The sequence below is a fragment of the Pelodiscus sinensis genome, chromosome 22 (genome assembly GCF_052426305.1).
Source record: "Pelodiscus sinensis isolate ZL-2025 chromosome 22, ASM5242630v1, whole genome shotgun sequence".
Classification (NCBI taxonomy): domain Eukaryota; kingdom Metazoa; phylum Chordata; order Testudines; family Trionychidae; genus Pelodiscus; species Pelodiscus sinensis.
Genome location: NC_143073.1, coordinates 7,644,938 through 7,664,280, shown reverse-complemented (window position 1 = coordinate 7,664,280; position 19,343 = coordinate 7,644,938). Strand labels below are relative to the sequence as shown.

Here is a 19,343-nt window from a genome sequence, read left to right as displayed (position 1 = left end):
CTCATGCCTCGGTTTCCCTACCATTAGAATGGGGCCAGGGATACTCCCTTGGCTCTGAACATAACTCATTCTCTCCTCCTGAGCAGATTGAAGGTGAAGGGACAGAGCAGGGGCTGGGATAAATGGCTGGGGTATCGGAGGCCCTCATCTGTGTATTAGCAACCCCCTTTTCTACATGGGGAAACTGAGCCCAGAGCAGGCAAGCGACTTGGCCACAGTCAAACATAGCCAGGACTAGAAACCAAAGCTCCTGATTCTCAGTCCAACTCGCCTGCCCTCACCTCCCTGAGAAGATAACCCAGGAATCTGCCTATCGCCTGCTCTAACCACTGGACAACACTCCCTTCCCACAGATGAGTTGAAGAAGCAGGATGCCTGGGTTCTAATCTGTGGCTCTAACTCTGTTGTCTCCCGTCTGGGCAGGACACTGACGCCAGTCAGGGAACAGGACAAAGACGCACGTCCTCGACCCGCCAACTGGGATAAAAGCTCCCAGCCTGCTTTCTGGGGGAGTCAGATACGCGCAGGATTATCTATTTCCCTTTAGCCCCAGACAGAGGGATCAGCTGCCTGGCAGGCCCTTGCCAAGATCTTCCCATCAAAATTTCATCCCACTAGAGCACAAACAATGTCTGGAATTTAGCAAGGGCAACAGATTTTTCCAGGCAGTAAATATAGTTCAGGGCCAACACCCCACCCGCTTAATTAAGGGGCTGTCCATTGTCTTCCATTTTAAAGGGACAGCTCTGAAAAAGTGGGATATGCAAGGGGCATCTCTCCCTGGGGCTTGGGAAGGGGTTTTCCGGCAGGGAGTCTTCTGCGCATCTTCCCCATGTGATTGCAAGCCACCGGGCCCTGTTTGTTTCTAGCAACGGCTGGTGGTTCGCAGATGGGGGGAAGCGGGGCAGAAAGGCAGCCAGTGGACTCAGGGATATGTTCCCGCTGGCTTTCCACCGCTCATATTGCAGTCACCGGGGCAGAAACTTTGTGACGTGGTCACACAATACAGACTAGGCCAGGCGTGGGAATGAGAGCAAGTATTTTCCCGTGGTTCCACGAGGCGGATGTGAGAGGGGTCCCACCCCCTCAGCTGCTCTGCTATTGCCCCTCAGATCTGACCCACAGCCCCCTACTAGTCCACCCCTGGGATCCCCACCCACCCACTCTGCCAATGCCCCTCAGTCTTGACCCCCAGCTGCCAGCCTGCACCCCTTCATTCCTGCACCCCCATCAGTCTCAGGGCCAAAGTGCTCTGCATTCTGTCACAGCTGGGCTGGCAGTGAAATCCCTGTGGCAGAGTAAACATCTTCTCTTTAGTGTCTCCTCTTCTGTGCTGGGCAGCTGCTAGGAGGCCTGGTGGGGGGTGGGGGGGTGCAGCTGAGCAGGGAATGGAGGAAACGTGGGAGAGGGGCAGGCTAGGAGTCATGTGACCGGCAGGCTGGGTTCAGCTCTGCCACTGACTTGCTGGGTGACCTTGGGCAAGTCACTCCCCTCCCTGCCCCTGCTCCATGCCTCAGTTTCCCCTAGTGGAAAAAGGAGGTTAATCCTGACCGATTCCTCCCCCCAAAGGACTCAGTGAGGACACTGTGGGAAGCAGAGGGCAATGGAGCGTTTGCGTTGCCAACCAATTACTCCGCTCGCTGAAGCAATGGGATTTTGGCTGCCCAATGTTAGCGAGCTCTTTGGCCTCTCCCCACCCGGTGTCTTTGGCATGCGCCCCTCCCCCGGCTCCCTTTTCATCTCGTCTTCCTCCAGCCAGGTGGTTGCCCTGTGAGTTCTTGGGCCACATCCTCAGGCTAGGATTGCAATTTTCAGAGCACCAGGGTCTCCAAGGGTGTGGCTGGGCTGCCGGTTAACAAGCGGAGGCTCCGAAATGAGAATCCAGACTATGGATGTCAAAGAGCGATGCTGGTTTGCACCCATTGAGGATCCGGGCCACCGTGTCCTTTTCTCTTGAGATAAAACGAGCCGTCCATCCTGCCCTGTCCTAGGGCTGCGTTCTTGGCATTTAGTGACTCAACACCTCCCAACGGGGGCTGCTCGCTACCCAGGATGTCAGGGCTTTTGCTGAGCTCCAAGCCTGGGGAATTCTGCTGGCAGCCTGCCAGGTGCTGGTTTTTTTTCCTGTTGGGGAGACCCCGCCCTTGAACAAGCCTTGAACTTGCTGTTTACCCAGAGCCTTGTGTGTGCTCTGCAGGGCATGGTGTGGAGCAGCGTGGCCTAGTGATTAGAGCACTAGCTGAGCTCTCGAGATGTTTCTGTCCCGCAGAATGTCAGGGGTAGGGCCAGGAATAGAACCCCGGAATCTGAGCTCTACCCACTAGCCCCCGCTGCCTCATGTAGACAAGACCCAGACTTAGCAGAAGAGCAGGGGAAGAAAACACCTTTAAAAAGCCTCTCTTTTTCCTTGTATGAAATATTTGCTCTTTTCTTTCGGAGCTTGGAAAGAACCGAGATGGGGCGGGGGAAAACTTGTCACGTGAATAGTGTTTTGCTGAAAAATGTGGACTTGGGTCGACTGAACCAAACGGGGCAATTAGGCCAATAGTTCCAACCAGGGGGGCAGAACAAGAAACATGGAAATGGGTTCCCTTTGGGTCAGACAGTCATTTGGCTACGTACCTTCCACTTGCTTTTCAAAACCATTAAACCTGCTTCAAAAGCTCCTCGAATCTAAACAAAGCGTGGTTTGGCTGGTTCAAAACCAGTCCTCCAAGTTGGGCAGGGAACCAAAGACTTGTTTATTCATCCGGCCCTAACCTAGCATCAGAAAGGGCTGTGGGGGTGGAGATGGAGGATGGGCGAGCCGGCGGCTCTGTTATCTCACACTCTTGAAGGAACTTGCTATTGGTTCTTTCTTGCTTTGCTGTTTCCATGAGCCTCACATAAATCCCTTAGAGCATGGGTTCCCAAACTGGGGGGCGTGAAGAAATTCCAGGGGGGTGCAAGGCGACCCAGCCTCCTCCCCCCATCAAATTTTGCTGCCCTGTTCAGTTCTTTTTTTCCTTTTTTGCTCAACAAGTTTTGCTGCTATTGTGGGGAGGGGGAGGGTTTTTCAAAAATCAAAAAGGGGGATGTTTGGGACCCACTGGTCTAGAGGGAATGTGGGTGCTGGTTGCAGAACAGTGCGAACAAATCATCCGCTGCAGTTCCAGGCTGGGTCACGGGGGTATGCACTAGGGGGTATACTAGTGGGGAGGAAGCTGCAGGAGGATTATTCTAAGTTGCTGTCCTTTAACCTCGAGCCGGCCTTACTCTCGCTGCCTCCCCCCACCCCGCGTGGGAAGCTGGGGCAGAGGGAGCCAGGCAGGGGAAGAGGGAGCAGGAACTGATTACTGGAGAATACAGAAGTCCAGCTCTGCACCTCCAGCCCTCCGAAGGGGAAGCGAGCATGGAGGCCTGGGTGTTACGGTGTGGAGAGCGGGCGCACCGTGCACCCCAGGCATGGCCCCTGCCTCTAAGAGAGGGCCCCAAATCTGTGTCCAAGCGCCCCATGCCCTCCGCCTCATCGCTCCTGCCAAATTCCGCTTGCCCTACGCAGTCTCCTCTGTCACTGATCCTGGCTCTTTCTCCCTTGGTCACCCCCTTGCTCCTATCCAGGGGCCGCGCCTCCTGCCACCAACTGGGCTCCAGCAGCTTTGGATGGAGTCCTGATCTGTGCATGGCTCCTGCCTCTTATCCACCCCTCTGCTGGGGGTGGGGGTGGGGGGCAGCCTTCCATGGCTGCCCCATGGATCTCACAGCACCAGTGTGTGTTTCTGTTGCTTTGCAAAGGGCGGAGCCCAGTCTGGGAGTTGGGGGCCTGTGGTGTCAGGGGAGCAGGTTGGGGGCCAGGAAAGTTTTCCAGTGTCTCCTGCTCTTCTCTTCCCCTCCCCCCCACAGTCGAACAGCTGGGCCACGGTCCAGCATCCAGCGCCTGGAGAGGCCAGAGGCTCCCCAAGCTACCCACCTAGCTTTAAATAACTCTCCACCCGGACCAGCCCCTTCCCTGCGCTCTTAGAGCTGGGTCTTGAGTCTCCTCTCCAATCTGCTCCCGAGGGGTTCAAGAGTGGGAGATTTTTTTGGGGGGAAATCTCCTGATTGGGGTTAATTTACCCCCCACTGTCTCTCCCCCGTGGATCGTTTTCTGCGTTCCACCTTACATTGAAATCCTCTCTTCCTCACCCCGCCCCCCATGCAAGAGCTGTCCCTCCCCCTCCCCGGGCTGCCCCATTGGGGTGGATGGTGCACTGCTGTCGCTGGCTCTGCAGTGGTCCAAAGAGAGTGGTCTGCTTTGTAGCTTGGAGGGGGGAGGGGAAGAATCTTAAGGGCTCTTCCTGCCCCTGCAGTCCAGCCTGAATTCCATCTCCTGCCCCCAAACTAACCCTAACTTCACTCTCTCCCCTGCCGCCAACCGGAAGCTCCTTCACTCTTACCAGAAACCACCATCCCCCATCTTCCCCCAACCTCTTCCATGGACAGCCTAACCCCCAGGTTCCTTTGGGCAAGTCACTGCCTTGAGCTGTGCCTCAGTTTCCCCACCTATAAAATGGTGTCCTTGGCCTCTGTTTGTCAGAGGCTGGAGAGGGATGGCAGGAGACAAATCGCTTGATCATTGTCTTCGGTCCACCCTCTCTGGGGCACCTGCTACTGGCCACTGTTGGCAGACAGGCTACTGGGCTAGATGGACCTTTGGTCTGACCCAGTACGGCCATTCTTATGTTCTTATGTTCTTATTATTGGGGTTTGTTAGCTGTGTCTCCCTAGCAGCTGCAAGCCCAGGGTGCTTGGTGCTGTACAAACCCAGAACAGTCAAGTAGCCTGCAGTCGGCGCCTTCCTGCACTTGGGACTAGAAGAGCCTAGAGTCATTCCCATTTCTGCCCCTATGAGAGAGGCAGTGGAGTCTAGTGGCTAGGTCGCCCTCAGCGAGCTGGAGTGACCTTGGGCCTGTCCTGTCCCGAGTTCACCCTTCCCACCTGTGCTCTGTCAGGTTCGCCCGGAAGCTGCGAATCCCCCCTATGCCTGTACAGCCCCTGGCACAGCAGGACTAGGTGAGGACTCTGGTTTCTGTTGCACTAGGAACCTACCCACCTTCCCTCCAGCAGCCGGCCCTGGGCAGATCAAACACAGCATAGGCGCTTTGAAAAACCCCGAATTAAAAATCAGGGGCACAATTTACGCTCCCAGGGGCTGGCTGGCCCCATGCAACAAACGGGCACAGGCTGAGCCCTGGCAGCAGGGGCCAAGGGGTATGAGCGCCCCTAGACGTGTCGGGGGGCCCTCGGGGTAGGCCTGCGGGCTGCTCTTGTGCAGAGCCGGCTGCCCCCCCCCCCCCCACTTCCCAGGCAGGATTTTCACGCCCCGGCCTGGGAGCGACATTTTTCAGAGGATCCCTCGTTGCGGCTCCACCTCCCGCTTTGGGACTCTCCCCCCCTCCCCGCCCCGCGCACCCAGGCGTTAGGTGAGTCGCAGCCTTGGGCTGCAGGTGCGCCGGGAGCCGGGGCGGGCGGGCGGGGCGGCAGCGCTCCCCCTACCCCCGCGGGAGGTCGGACGCCTCGCGCCGTGGGGCGCACTTTCTCCAGGCTCCCTGCCCGGCCATGGCTCGGCTTTAAGGGAGCCTGCCCGGGACAGGTAGGCAGGGGCAGGCTGGGGACGGGTCCCGGGAGCCAGCTGGGAACCCTGCATGGGATGGGGATGGGGATGGGGAGGGGGCTTCTAACCAGGGGTGCGCCCCCCCGGGTCCAGCCCGTGTGTGTGTGTGTGTGTGTGTGTGTGTGTGTGTGTGTGTGAGTGATCTTTGTTGTGTTGTGTGCATGATGCGGAAGGGGTGTGTGTGTGTGTGTGTGTGTGTGTGTGTATGTGCAATCTTTGCAGCGTTGTGTGCATGATGTGGAAGGGGTGTGTGTGTGTGTGTGTGGTGTCCATAGAATTTGCCGCGCGGGGTGTCTGCCGGGAAGGGGGTTGTATATGATCTAGGGTGTCGTGTGAGAGAGAACTTTGCAGCGTTGTGTGTATGTTGCACAAGGTGTGTGTGTGTGTGTATGTGCGATCTTTGCAGCGTTGTGTGCATGATGCGGAAGGGGTGTGTGTGTGGTGTCCATAGAATTTGCCGTGCGGGGTGTCTGCCGGGAAGGAGGTAGTACATGATCTAGGGTGTTGTGTGTGAGAGAACTTTGCAGCGTTGTGTGTATGTTGCACAAGGTGTGTGTGTGTGTGTGTGTGTGTATAGAAGTTGCTGTGGTGGGTGCACACTAGGGAGGGGGCTGGATCTGATCTGTGGTTTTGTGTGTCAGAGATCTTTGCAGCGTTGTGTGCATGATGCGGAAGGAGGGTGTGTTTGTGTCTGTAGAATTTGCCCTGGTGGGCGCATGCTAAAGCGGGTCACATGTCATCCACCGTATTGTGTGTCCTGGGAAAAGGGTGTGTGGTGTACAGAATGTGCAGGGGTGGGCATATGGGGAAAGGGTGTGTGGCCTGTACTTGCAGTATTGTGTGTATGCTGGGGAAGAGGCGCGCGTTGTGTGCGTAGAACTTGCAGGGTGTGTGTGTGCAAGGAAAAGGTGTGGATGTGACACTGTGTGCAGGAAGTGTTGTGTGTTGCCTGGGAAAGTTGTGTCTCTTCTTTGCAAGGGGTGCTGGGGAAGGAGTGTGTGCTGTGGAGGGGCACACAGAGGAAGGGGGGGGGTTGGGGAAGTGTATGAGTCACACTGAGATGTGTATGATCCAGGGGGACTGTGCTGTGTCTGGGGGGAATTACAGAGGTGAGAGGAATGGGGGGGGGGGACAGGATTCCCCAGTTAGCTCAGATCCCACCGCCCACTCTTCCCCCACCCCTAACCGCCCCCTTCCAGCTCCGCTCTCCACAGGCTCCCGCTTGGCATCTTCTTGCTGAAACACCACAAGGCAGTTGCATGCAGGCCCATGGGGGCAGGAAGCACGTGGGGGAAGGGCTCAAACCCAGCAAGCTAGGGTGATCCTAGGGCAGCTGCTGTGTCCTCACTTTTGGCTGAGGCACCTCCCCAGGGCAAGGGCAGAGCAGGGCTGGGAGGCAGAGCCAAACAGAGGAAGGATGGTCTAGTGATTAGTGTGCTCCCCTCCCCCCGGAATTCTGGCATTAGGGGGATCAATTCCCACCTGTGCCACAGACTGCCCATGTGACCATAGGCAAGTCACTTAGTTATTTGGTGCCTCAGTTTCCCCATCTGCGCCATGGGGCTAGTGATGCAGCTCTACCTTGCAGCAGCTGGGGGGGGGGTATGAAAAATATGGTGAGGAGCTCAGATATTGGGGGGGGGCAGAGCTGAGTCAGCCTGGGGAGGGGAGGCGGGGTGAGAGGAGGCCTAGAGTTGAGTGGGAAACAATTTTTGTGTTCCCAAGATAAAATTCAGATGAAAACAGAAACGGTTTTGTCATCTACATTTTTCTTTAAAGGGTTGGGGGCTGTCTGGTTTGTCAAAGACCAGAGCAGGTGGTGGTTTTTATTTTTTCAACAACTGCAGAATTTCAGCCCATAACGCAACACTTTTGTGGGCTTGGCTGGCGATTGTATTGGGTGTCTTTCAACTAATCCCCCACCCCCAAATGTCATCAGAGATGGATGTTCCTTGCAGACGTCTCTGTTTGGACCAAAAAAATGTTTTTTTTTTAATTGACGTGGGGGCATGTTTTCAATGAAAACAATCCAATCCACTCTCATATTAGCATCTCCCTGTCAAGTGCTCCTGGTTTCAGTATCTGAGTGGGGCTGGGGGGGTTCACCCAGTCAGGCCACTTGGATCTTCTGCCTAGATTTGTAGTTCCTGCCTAGCAGTGAATGGATGCATCAGAGGCAGGTGCAACTCTCCACAGATGGCGTGACATTGTGCAGCGCGCTGGGTTGTAAGAACTGAGATTTCTTCCTGACCCCACCTGCTGACTGATGCCCTGAAGCATCTCTATTGTTGATGTCTGGTGGTTCCTTTCAATATGAAACAAAGCTCCGCCAGGTTGTCCCTTTATAATTCTGCTTGCAGTGATCCGGGGCGCCGGCCTCTTGGCTTCCGTCAATTTTCACTGTAAATGCAGAGCAAGTCTGTCTACCCGCCTGGTGCAACAGTGCTGGGGGAGCTAGTTTTGTTTTGCAGTGTAGATTGGGTCTTGCCATCACTTAGAAATTACACTAAGACCTTGGACTCCTTTCCACTGTCTGGTGCCAAGTGGAGACCTCTGTTTTATGTTTCAAGGTCACGCTTTGTTCCACATTCTCTGGCACAGCTGGGTTTGTAAGATAGGCAGGGCAGCAATGAGGTGCAGGCATGGTTACGCAGCCCCTCGCTGCCTGGAACCATCTATCACTGCGTGGTCGCTCGGTGACCATATAACATTCCTGCAGCCCCCAGATCAACTGCCCAGCTAAGTACGGCACATAAAATAACAGTGGCACTTTTTAATATTGTTTCGGAGGGGAAAACAAGAACAAGGAACTGAAATGGGCTTCTGGTGGGTTACACGCTGGGCTGGGCTCAGGAGGCCTAGGCTTTACCCCTGCTCTGCCACTGGCCTGCTGGGTGGCCTTGGGCAAGTCACTTGCCCGCTTTGTGCCTCGGTTTCCCTTTCTGTAACTTGCAGACAATGATGCTGCCCTCCTTTGTCGAGTGGGGTGAGATCTGCGCAGCGTAGGAGCTGGGTGTGATGGTTATTGTTCTTTGGCCAGGCTCCTATAAAGCATTCGGACAATTCTCTGGATAACGACCCTGACCCTGCGTGTCCTCAGAGAAGAAGCAGAGTGATGCCAGTTTAGCAGAGCCACGAAATGTGTCGCCTGCGGGGAGGGCTTGTGCAGGGTACAGCTCTGGCTGAGAGCACAGGGTGCTACACAATGGAGAAGCTGGTCATCTCGTTAGTGCAGGGCTGCTTCTTTGTTCTGAGTCTGAATGGGGTTCTCTCAGAAATGTGAAACTAAGCAGGTGTTGGCTGGTCAGTTCTTGGAGGGGAGACTACTGTGACTGTCACCAGATGACACATGTTGAGTCTCCCCTCTGAATCAGCCCTAGCGGGTGCTGTGATGTAGGAGAGGCATCCCTGTGGAGCTACTCTTGAACTTTCTGCCCTCTACTGGATGGCATCTGAACTGTGCAGTGTTGTGTCATAAGCCCAATAAAGCTAGTGGGGATTCTCCTTTTGCCCCAACTCTGTCCCAGGCATTACTAGAAAGCTCTGGCTGGCTTGCAGCCTGGTAGAGATAACAGTGGGTGGAATCACATATAGACCAGATGCAGTGATCATTTCCCACAGAAGTCATTGGCGTCTTTTGTCCATCATGCTGCCCATGATGCTAACAGATTTGCTGAAGTATGTTTAGGAGGCAAATGCTGCTGTTGGTGATACCAGTAAGGCCTGAATTTTTCAGGATCAGAAGAACAATGAGAATCCAATATCCCCCAGTACATGGTTTTCATTTCACTCTACCGGTCAGTTTCACTTCCTCTCTCGTCATTTTCACTTTCTGGCTCTGTGACTGCTAGCCACAAAGCACTTGTGCTTCAGGGTGATAATGTTTTGATATCAGGTGCATTTTGTTGGGGGAGGTGGTGGGGGGAAGAGGGCTCTTTGTTGGCAAAAGGAGTCCCTGGTGCAAATGATACTATGTTTGGTCCACTGGTCCTCCCCCAGGCCCTCAGGAAGTGCTCGGATGTGGAAGCCCCTGCAAGTCAGGGTGTGAGTTTAAGAGCACTTAGAAAACCCGGCAATGAAACAATAAGTAGTTCCCGGCCTGAACAACCGCAGAAGCCTGGAGGCATCTCGCTTGGTGGGTCAGAGCGCTTTTGTGTAACCAGGTTTGGATGAGAGACCCGGTGGGCGACGGGCATCTGGTGCTAACCCGTTTTGGCAGAAATTGGAGAAAAACTGGCTGAACTCCAGTTAATGTTAGTGCAGCTAATCCTGATTTACCCCTGTCTGAGAAAGGGGAGGCGCAGCTCCAAGTGCCTGGCCTTGCTAAAGAAACAGCTGAACAAGGCAGATAACACAGAAGCTCTGTTTGCAGAGGTCTCCAAAGCACCAAGCTACATGGGGGGGAGGCACAGAGAAGGGAAGTGACTCACACAGGCTCAGAGGTGGGGATAGAATCCATCTCTCGTGAGTCCCAGCCCCTCGCTCCCCCCACTGGATCACAGCAGATGTGAAAGCTGCACGGGATGCTAACGAAGGCCTGGCCTGTGTTAGAAAATTAGGCAGGCGTCATGACGTCATAAAACTCTGCATTCCTGAGCGGGGCGGTTAAACTGCCCCTCCTCACAACATGGACAGCAGTAGAATCCTGCCACCCTAGCTCCCTGGGAGATGGGATATTGATGCTGATGGGAGAACCGCTCCTGTCGGGGTGGGTCGTGTCTCTAGACTGAAGATCTGCAGCGTTTCACTTGTAAACAAGCTGTAACTCCCCTGTCTGGATCTGTAACCACTAGCCTGCACTGCCTCCCTATGCGCTGGATGAAGGGGAGGCCATCCAAAGGTGTTTTGTTCTTCCCGTCCCCGGTGCTCCCTTGAATTTTTCCATCCGTGTGCAGAATGAATTTTGTTGCACACACTCAGGCATGTGCACATGTGCACCACCAGTAGAAACACAGGCTGCCAGCTGTGGTTCCCTGGCTCATGATTGGGGCCTGGGAAACGCAGATGCTGATGAGCTGTCTGGAGAATCAGGAGTTAATGAAACCACTGAGCTGTGTTACCACTGCTGGTGGAATGAGGGCCCGGGTGTGACACCCACAGAGCTCGCCTGCATGACTGTGTCGCTTCCACTCCGGATTTGAGCCTCTCACCAGGGCGTGAAAGCCCTGTTAACATCAGTGAGTTTAGCATCACAACCCCTCTGCAGGGTGGAACATTGTTAACCTCCCTCTTTATAAAGATGGGGAAACCGAGGCACAAAAGGGGCAGGGACTCCCCAAAAAGTCATCAGCGCAGTTGGGAATAAAACCTAGGGCTCTTGACTCACATGCTCGCAGTCTCTACAGCACTAGTCACCACTCCCCTTCCAGAGCCGCGAATGGAGCCCAGGCGTCTTAGCTGTTGCCTTAACCACATGGCCAACCTTCCGGGAATCAGCCAATGAGAGGGCTCCTCACCAGCTCACCTGAGCAGCCTGTAATTGGCATGAAGGGCAGGTGTGTGTGTGGGGGGGAGGGGTATCTGCGCTGCGACTTCTGGGGCTCAGCAAATGTCTCCGGTTTCCTGAGCCTCCGTCCTGTCTCCCTGAGCTCACCGGCTCTGGGGATCCTCCGGCAGGAATGTCAGAGCCTGGAGACCTGGCAGGCCCTGGTCTCAGGTTTGTTCGAGGCTTTTCATCCAGCGGATCTGGAAGAGGATTGACGCCTGCTTGCTTGTCATTTCAGGAGGAAAAACCTATTAAAAAAACAAAAACAATCTGGAGACGATAGCTTGTTCTGTTTCCAGCCCACCCCCACCCCCGGTCCTTCCCTGTTCATCTCATCCTTGCCCTCGGCACTTCACCAGAGAGGGCTTAGAAACAAAAGTGGAACTGCTGTCGCCACACCTGCCCGGGGAGCCCCTCACCGTGGTCTCGGGACATGGCGTCTCTGGGATTGATGCTGCAGGCGTGGAGGCTGTGGGAGAGCAGGGGCCACGTCAGGCTGGGAGGGCTGATCCGGTGCCTGCGTGTGGGGCAGGGATTAAGGGCTTTAAACCCTCGGTGCTGTCTGTATTCTCAGGCTCTGCAGGCCTCGTCCACTCCCGGGGCGCTTAAAGCAGCCTCAGGGGTGCTCTGCTTTACGCCCTGCTCCTCGTGGGCCTGGGGAAGCAGAGGAGGATACCCGTCGTGCAGCGCCGTGTGACTTGACCCACCAACAAGTTATAAAAGGGGCCTTTGTGCATCTGTGACTCCACCCCCTCTGGGCAGCGTCTCCCTGATAAGTCCTAGTGGAAGATCAGAGGGGGCAGCTTCCCCCCCCAGATTTTAATTCCTTCCCCCTTCCTTCCTTCCTTCCCCCTGATTTAACGCTGTAAATCCCTCTGCAGCTCAGCAGAATAATCTCCCTTGTAATCGCTCTCCAGGGTTCCCCGGCTTTGCTTCCCAGCTGTCTCCTCTCCACTCCTGAGTTCATTTCACTCCAGCGTTTGGGCCCCCTCTGTAGCCTGGGGGCTGGAGAGGGGCCGGGGGAGCCCAGGGCTCTGGACTGGGCTTGCAGGGCGCAGGTGAAATCAGTTTGCTGGAGAGGTGAACTCAGAGGACAGACTCTTCGGTGGTGTGGGGGTGCCGGTCCGGGATTGAGGGGCCTCGTAGATGTGTGTGTGTGTGTGTGTGTGTGTGTGTGTGTGTGTTCAGGGCTAGGACAGAAGGGGGTTAAGGGCATCAGGAGAGTTGGGGAGAGCTCAAAGTTGCATGGGGGAGGAGCTGTGATGCAGGACACCTTTACAGGCATCAGCCCCCCCACATCCTGCTTTTCTCTGGCAGGTGACTCTGAGAGCCGCTGTCCACAGTCCACCCCGGCAGGGCCCGGCCCCACATCCCTTCCCACCTAACCTGTGCCCTCTGTTTGTTTTTGCAGCTGATGGCCAAGGATGGCGGGGCCGTGGGCCTTGCCAATGGGGGGTCTGGGAGCCCCACCGACACCATCAAGGTGAGAGTTGACCCTGGTGCATGGTGGCTGGGATCTGCTCTTTCCTCCGGTCGTTGAGTGGTCGGGAGGCTGGGCTCAGGTGCCTGATGCTCCTCCTCCCACTCCCTGTTTTCCCGGCAGGGGATGGCGGGGGAGCAGTGGTGTCTCTGGTTCTCACCTGCCTTGAACACTCCATCCTGCCGAGCTCTGGGACCCAGGGCTATCCTGTGGCAGCAGGTTCCGCACCTGAATTTTTGCATTTTTTACAAAAGTTTTGCTTTTAAATGCAGCTGGCGTATTTATCCGGCCCCAATTATTTCAGCCCTTCACAATCAGCATCATATGCATTCTTGTGTTAGAGCAACTATACCCAGCGGGGGAAACTGAGGCAGGGCGGCTAAGTGACTCAACCAAGGTCACTCAGTGAGTTGGTGGCAGAGTAAAGCATGGAACCAGGTCTCCCAAGCTCTGGCTTAGTTGCCTAGCTGCTGGACCAACCTCTCTTGGCTGCCTTTTGCTTCCATCAGCTTTTCCTCAGTCCCTGCAGCCCAGCTCCTGGCTAACCCCTCTGCGGACCAGCTGGTTGGTTCTAAAGAGGTAGGTCAGGGAGGCTGCGAAGTGGCAGGGTTTGGGGAATGGTGCTGTGCTACAAATGGGGATTAGCTGCACATGGCTGGGAGCTGGATGGTGAAGGCAGCTGGTAGCAAAAGATACTTTGATCTGCCAGGTGGCAGCAGGAGAGGCTGGAAATTGACCCAAAGGGGAAGTAAGGGCCAAGTTTCTCTCCGCAGGGAGGCTTTGCCCTGGATCAGCCTCTAGCAGATGCTTCATCTCTGGGCTCTGCGGGTTGCCACCGGGCAGGTGTCGAAAAGGCCAGTTCCTGCTCAGCCCATCAAGGCAGGACTTTGCTCTCAGGCCTAAGTGGTGGGGCCGTTCTGAGTATGAGCTGAGCACCAAGGGAAGCATATGGCGGAGAGCTGGTCATCTCTGTTCACTTGTTTCTGCCCATTGCACGGGCGCTAGCTGGCTCCTGGCTGGCCGCCTCCACAGAGAGGCCAAGAGTTGAATGAGTTATGGAGTCTGAAATTCCCCAGAGCGGGGGAGAGGCAGGATCCTGCCTGTGCCGCTGGGCAGCGTGGCTGGGCATGGTTGAATCCCTGCCCTGCCTCACACAAGATCTGGCAGCATTTTGGTTCCATGGGAATGATCCCAGGGCGGTGACGCAATGGGCTGTTTTTGCCACGACTCACCCCAGAGCTGGCCGCATGTCAGTGGCCGATGACTGTTCCCTGGGCAGTGTTGTGGTATGCTGTTCAGCTGCGATGCCTCCCCCGAGAGGTAGCTGCATTGCAACTACCCCATATGCTGGTTAGCCCGAAGAGTCAATGCTTGCCAGTAGAGATCACAGCAGGGGGGAGGAGGGAATGTCATTGAGGTACCCTTGTGTAGGAATCGACAGTGCTTCCTGACAGCGCTCACTGTGGGAGGAATTTGAGTAGCTCCTCAGAGCCCTGTGTCTCTGCTGCCCGGTTTGGATGGAAGGTGCCGTGTAACTGCAGGCATGCTGGCGCAGGCACAGGCATGTGGATAAAGCCGGGTGGCAGACATTGGCATGTGGGAACGGGGGCCTACCAGAGGAGTCCCAGCCAGGCCCCTCTCCTTCTCCCCAGCTCTGTGATCCCTTCTTCTCAATCAGGATGATGAAGTGAACCTGTTGTGTTATTGTAGCAATGCAGCATGGGAAAAATCCTGCTCTTCCTCAGTTTACCTTAAAGGTGCCGGGGTTGATGTTAGTCTTGGTGATGGGGGCTTTGCCCCGTCCCATTCAAGAGCTCTACAAACCTTCACTCTGTTTCTGCCACAAGCTCCCCTGCAGCCAGAATCCCCCTGCCCGTGGTGCGCACTGGAGTAGGGAAGCAACATGCCCAAGGGTATGCAAGGAGTCAGTAGCAGAGGCTGGAAAACAACCCAGGAGTCCTGGCTCTCAGCCTGCTATGTCTTTGAAGAATAGCTCCCTGTGGGCTTGTAGTGTATTTCTGTACCCACCTGTGGCTGGCTCTGCAGGGACTGGAACCTGCGACTTTCTGCACAAGCCCAGGCGTTGCTACCCGCTGTGCTAAGGAAATGATACCCCCTGCAGCGGCCTGACCCTGCCAGCTAAACTGGGGTGTTGCCTTCAGTGTCTTCTCTGCTGCCCTCTGCAGGAGACCGGCTGCCCAGAAGACGATGAGGTCTTTGTGTCGGAGCCACCGCTGAGTCCCAACTCCATGGCTACCTTCCGAGCCAGCAACGTGGAGGACCTGTACGAGCTCTTGGAGAAACTGGGCAGGTGAGGTGCCGCAGCTCAGGCCGGCCCTCCGCTGTCTCCGGGCTGCGTCTCGGTCCAGCGTAACTCGGGATGCTCTGCTCATGTCTGTGCCCCATTGCGGGGGGAGGAGCGGTGCAGCCCTGGAGCTGGAGGGAGTCTGGGGTGGGGGGGAGTTGGCGCGGGCAGCCCTGAATTTTGTCCTGCGGACATTTTGCTCTCTCACGTGGACGGAGGGTGCTAAGCTCGGGGTCTCTCCCCGCCAGCTCAGAGCAGAACAACCACCGCAGGAAATTCCTGCTTGCCTCCCGCCCCTGGCTTGTCACAGAGCTGCCCCCCATGGCTTCTTCTCGCTGCCCCTCCCTCTCGGCTCTTGGCAGGGCTCCCCTGCAGCCTGAGCAGCTGAAAGGGTTGGATGGCGTCAAGGTGCAGTCAGTCGCATGGAGCCAGCATCAGCGATGGCCTAAAGCACCTTCCCTAACCACGAGGCTTTGCGTCTGTCCCAGGAGTGCACACAGAACCCAGGAGTCCTGGCTCCTCCCCCTTCCTTCCCCCGCTGGGACTAGAACCCAGGAGTCCCGGCTCCTCCCTCTCCCTTCCCCCGCTGGGTCTAGAACCCAGGAGTCCTGGCTCCTCCCCCTCCCTGGGTCTAGAACCCAGGAGTCCTGGCTCCTCCCCCTCCCTGGGACTAGAACCAGGAGTCCTGGCTCCTCCCCCTCCCTGGGACTAGAACCCAGGAGTCCTGGCTCCTCCCTCTCCTTTCTCCAGCTGGGACTAGAACCCAGGAATCCCGGCTCCTTCCCCTTCCTGGGACTAGACCCCAGGAGTCCTGGCTCCTCCCTCTCCCTTCCCCCACTGAGTCTAGAACCCAGGAGTCCCGGCTCCTCCCCCAACTGGGACTAGAACCCAGGAGTCCCGGCTCCTCCCTCTCCCTTCCCCCGCTGGGACTAGAACCCAGGAGTCCCGATTCCTCCCCTCCCTTCCCCCACTGGGTCTAGAACCCAGGAGTTCTGCGTGGATCCTGGGCATGGGTCACGCTACCCCCATAGGCCACATCAGAACTTGAATCTGGTGCCCCCTCCCCATGGCTGGCCTGTGCGTGGGGCAGGGAGGGCGCGTTGCAGGCCAAGCTGATGCAGCGAGGGGCAGTGTCGTGCTGTGATCGCCCCAGGAAGGCCGGGTGCTATGGGGCCGTGTGTCTCCCGGGGGGCTGTGCGCGCAGCCTCGCTTGGGGCTCTCGGAGGCTGAATGCACGCTCCGTGATGTTTTATGGCGCACGTCTTGCAGGAGCCTCGTTCCATGGAACCGTCCCTCCCTGCCCCGGGTGTGGCTTTGTGGGAGCATCAGCCAGCGGCCAGCCTGGCTCCTGCTGTCAAGCCAGGCTGCTCCAAAACAGGGCGTGGGGTGGGCGTCTTCCCCTTGGCTACGTTCTTTAATCGCTAGGGAAAGTTTGGTGAAAATATGACTGCTGATGGCTCAGTGGTACATTGGCTGCTGCTGCTAGTTCTGAGGCAGTGGGGCGTAGGGGTTAGTGCAGGGGACTGGCTGCGGGGCAGGACACCTGCGTTCTATTCCTAGCTCTGGAGGGGAGTGGGGCCTAGTGGTTGGAGGGGGCACTGCTTGCCCATTCTGATGCCACCTGCCCCTCTGCACCCCTGGCTTCAGCCCCCACTAGGTTACCTCTCCACCTTGTCCCCGCAGTGGGCACTTCGGGGTGGTGAAGCGCTGCCGGAAGCGGAGCTCAGGGTCCTTCTACGCCGCCAAGTTTGTGAAGACGCGCAAGTGCAAAGGCAGCCGGTGGGGGCTGGACCGCGAGCAGGTGGAGCGGGAGGTCAGCATCCTGAAGCAGCTGGAGCACCCGAACATCCTGCACCTGCATGATCTCTTCGCCAGCAAAGCTGAGACGGTGCTGATCCTGGAGTTGTGAGTGAGCGGGCCGGCGTGTGGGTGGGGGGCAGGGCACGTGGGTTTCCCCTTTTCCCTCTGTAATAACGCTGTGTTCCTAGCGCACCCCATCCTCTCCCTGCTGGGGGACCGTCCCCATTGCACTCGGGGGAAACTGAGGCACATAGCAACCAGGAAGACTTGCACCAGAGTCCTGCAGTGAGTCAGTGACGAAGAAAAGCTGGGGAGAGAGCCCAGGAGTTCTAGATCCAGTCATTGTTCCCTCTAATAATTTCCATCCATGTGCAGAATAAATTTTTATGTGCAGATGTGCACCACCAGTAGAAACACTTAGGCTGCGGGCGCTCTGCTGATCAGCTGGGTGGCACTGGAATTTCTTCTGAGCAGCTGCTCAAGCACACAGCCTACAGGGGACACTGGTCTCAGTCTCCTTTGCTTTAAGCGCTGTAGATCACGCCCCCTGCCCTCTGGGCTGCGGTTAAAACCCAGGAATCCTGTCTACCAGTCCTCTCTGCCGCTCTAATCGCTAGCCTCCACTCATCACTCGCCTTGGCACAGCTGCTCTGCCCTGGGGCTGGATAACCGTAGTCAGAGAGTTGTTGTTAACGGTTCTAAATCCTGCTGGAAAGGGATAACAAGTGGAGTTCCTCAAGGGTCTGTTTTGGGACCCGTACTATTCAATATCTTCATCAATGATGTAGATATTGGGATAGAGAGTACTCTTATTAAGTTTGCAGATGATACCAAAATGGGAGGGGTTGCAACTTCTTTGGAGGATAGGGACATAATTCAAAATGACCTTAGCAAGTTAGAGAAATGGTCAGAGGTAAACAGGATGAGGTTTAATAAGGAGAAATGCAGAGTGCTCCACTTAGGAAGGAACAATCAGTTCCATACATACAAGATGGGAAGCGACTGTCTAGGAAGGAGCATGGCGGAAAGGGATCTAGGGGTCATAGTGGACCACAAGTTGAATATGAGTCAACAGTGTGATGCTGTTGCAAAAAAAGCAAATATGATTCTAGGTTGTATCAACAGGTGTGTTGTAAGCAAAACTCATGAAGTCATTCTGCCGCTCTATTCTGCACTAGTTAGGCCTCAGCTGGAGTACTGTGTCCAGTTCTGGGCGCCACATTTCAAGAAAGATGTGGAGAAATTGGAAAGGGTACAGAGAAGAGCGACAAGAATGATTAAAGGTCTAGAGAACATGACCTATGAAGCCAGGCTTCATGAACTGGGCTTGTTTAGTTTGGAAAAAAGAAGATTAAGGGGGGACATGATAGCGGTTTTCAAATATCTAAAAGGGTGTCACAAGGAGGAAGGCGAAAATTTGTTCCTCTTGGTTTCTGAGGACAGGACAAGGAGTAATGGGCTTAAAGTGCAGCAGGGGAGGTTTAGATTGGACATTAGGAAAAAATTCCTAACTGTCAGGGTGGTCAAATATTGGAATAAATTGCCAAGGGAGGTGGTGGAATCTCCCTCTCTGGAGATATTTAAGAACAGGTTAGATAGACATCTGTCAGGGATGGTGTAGACGGAGCTTGGTCCTGCCTTGAGGGCGGGGGGCTGGACTCGATGACCTCTCGAGGTCCCTTCCAGTCCTATTATTCTATGATTCTATGATTCTATGGGGTGTGTCACACGTGGGCCCTGAGCTCTGAGCCTGCTTCCCCATGCCGAGCTGCGGTGTCTGGGATGAGATGGCGGGAGAGGCCAATGATGCTTAGACCCGCCCCGCCTGCAGAGGCTGACATGATGCGGCTGGGGGTCCCAGTCCTTAAACTCTCTGGGATGGGCAGCGGAGGGCATGGGTATTAGGTGATGATAGGGCTAGGGAAGGCAAGCCCCCACCCCGCCCCAGCCCTGCCCCTTCTGCCTAGGCCCCGGTCCCTAATGGGAACCAAGCCACCCCCTCCCCCACTAGCTCCTCCGGGAGGCCCCGGAAGCACAGGGAGGGAGGGGGGCTTGTGGCTCCAGCCTCTCTGGCCCCGACGAGCGGGCGCTCGGGGGCAGCAACGCTCCGCCCCCATTACGCCTACAGCCAGTGTTCTGGGGGCGGAGCCTGGGCGGGGCCAGGCCAGCAGTTTGGGAAGGCAACGCCTTCCCTTGCCTCGTGTACCCACCGCCCGGGGCTGAGGGTTTGAAATACCGGGCCCTTAATGGTGCCTCCCCAGCGAGAGAAGCACGGATTTGACTTGGGCTGCGTCCGCTTCACTTTTTGAGCCCGGTTGGCTGATCTTTTTTTTCATTATTTTTTTTTTAATCCTGGCAAATCTCATTTAGATCCTGTGGTGAAAGGGCCTGACTCTCCGTGGGCCTTGGGCCACAAGGCAACCGGGACCCTGGGTGATCCGTGTATGTGCATACGCTCCTATCTGTCTGCCTCCTGTGGGTATGACATGGCCATCTGCTTGGGCAACGCCAGCTGTCCAGAAAGTGTCCGTGGGACATCTGTCCAAGGGTCGCTTCCCCCCCCCACTGAAATGCAGCCCCCTTCTAGGCTGCAGTGGTTTAACAGCAACACACAGCCAGAAGCACTCGCCCGTCTCGGAAA

General features: G+C 56.1%; 1 protein-coding gene across 5 annotated transcripts in view; it reads left to right on the top strand.

Annotated features, from left to right (window-relative positions):
• LOC102460485 (death-associated protein kinase 2-like) overlaps positions 1-19,343 on the top strand; it is a 34,935-nt gene that overhangs the window by 3,841 nt on the left and 11,751 nt on the right. The window contains exons 1-4 of one of the 5 annotated variants that reach the window (XM_075908292.2): positions 5,402-5,441; positions 12,529-12,600; positions 14,784-14,908; positions 16,586-16,807. In XM_075908292.2, coding sequence (XP_075764407.1) covers positions 12,532-12,600; positions 14,784-14,908; positions 16,586-16,807 — 416 coding nt within the window. In that variant the 5' untranslated portion in view covers positions 5,402-5,441; positions 12,529-12,531. The other 4 variants (XM_075908290.2, XM_006113888.5, XM_075908293.2 and 1 more) reach the window with 4 other exon arrangements.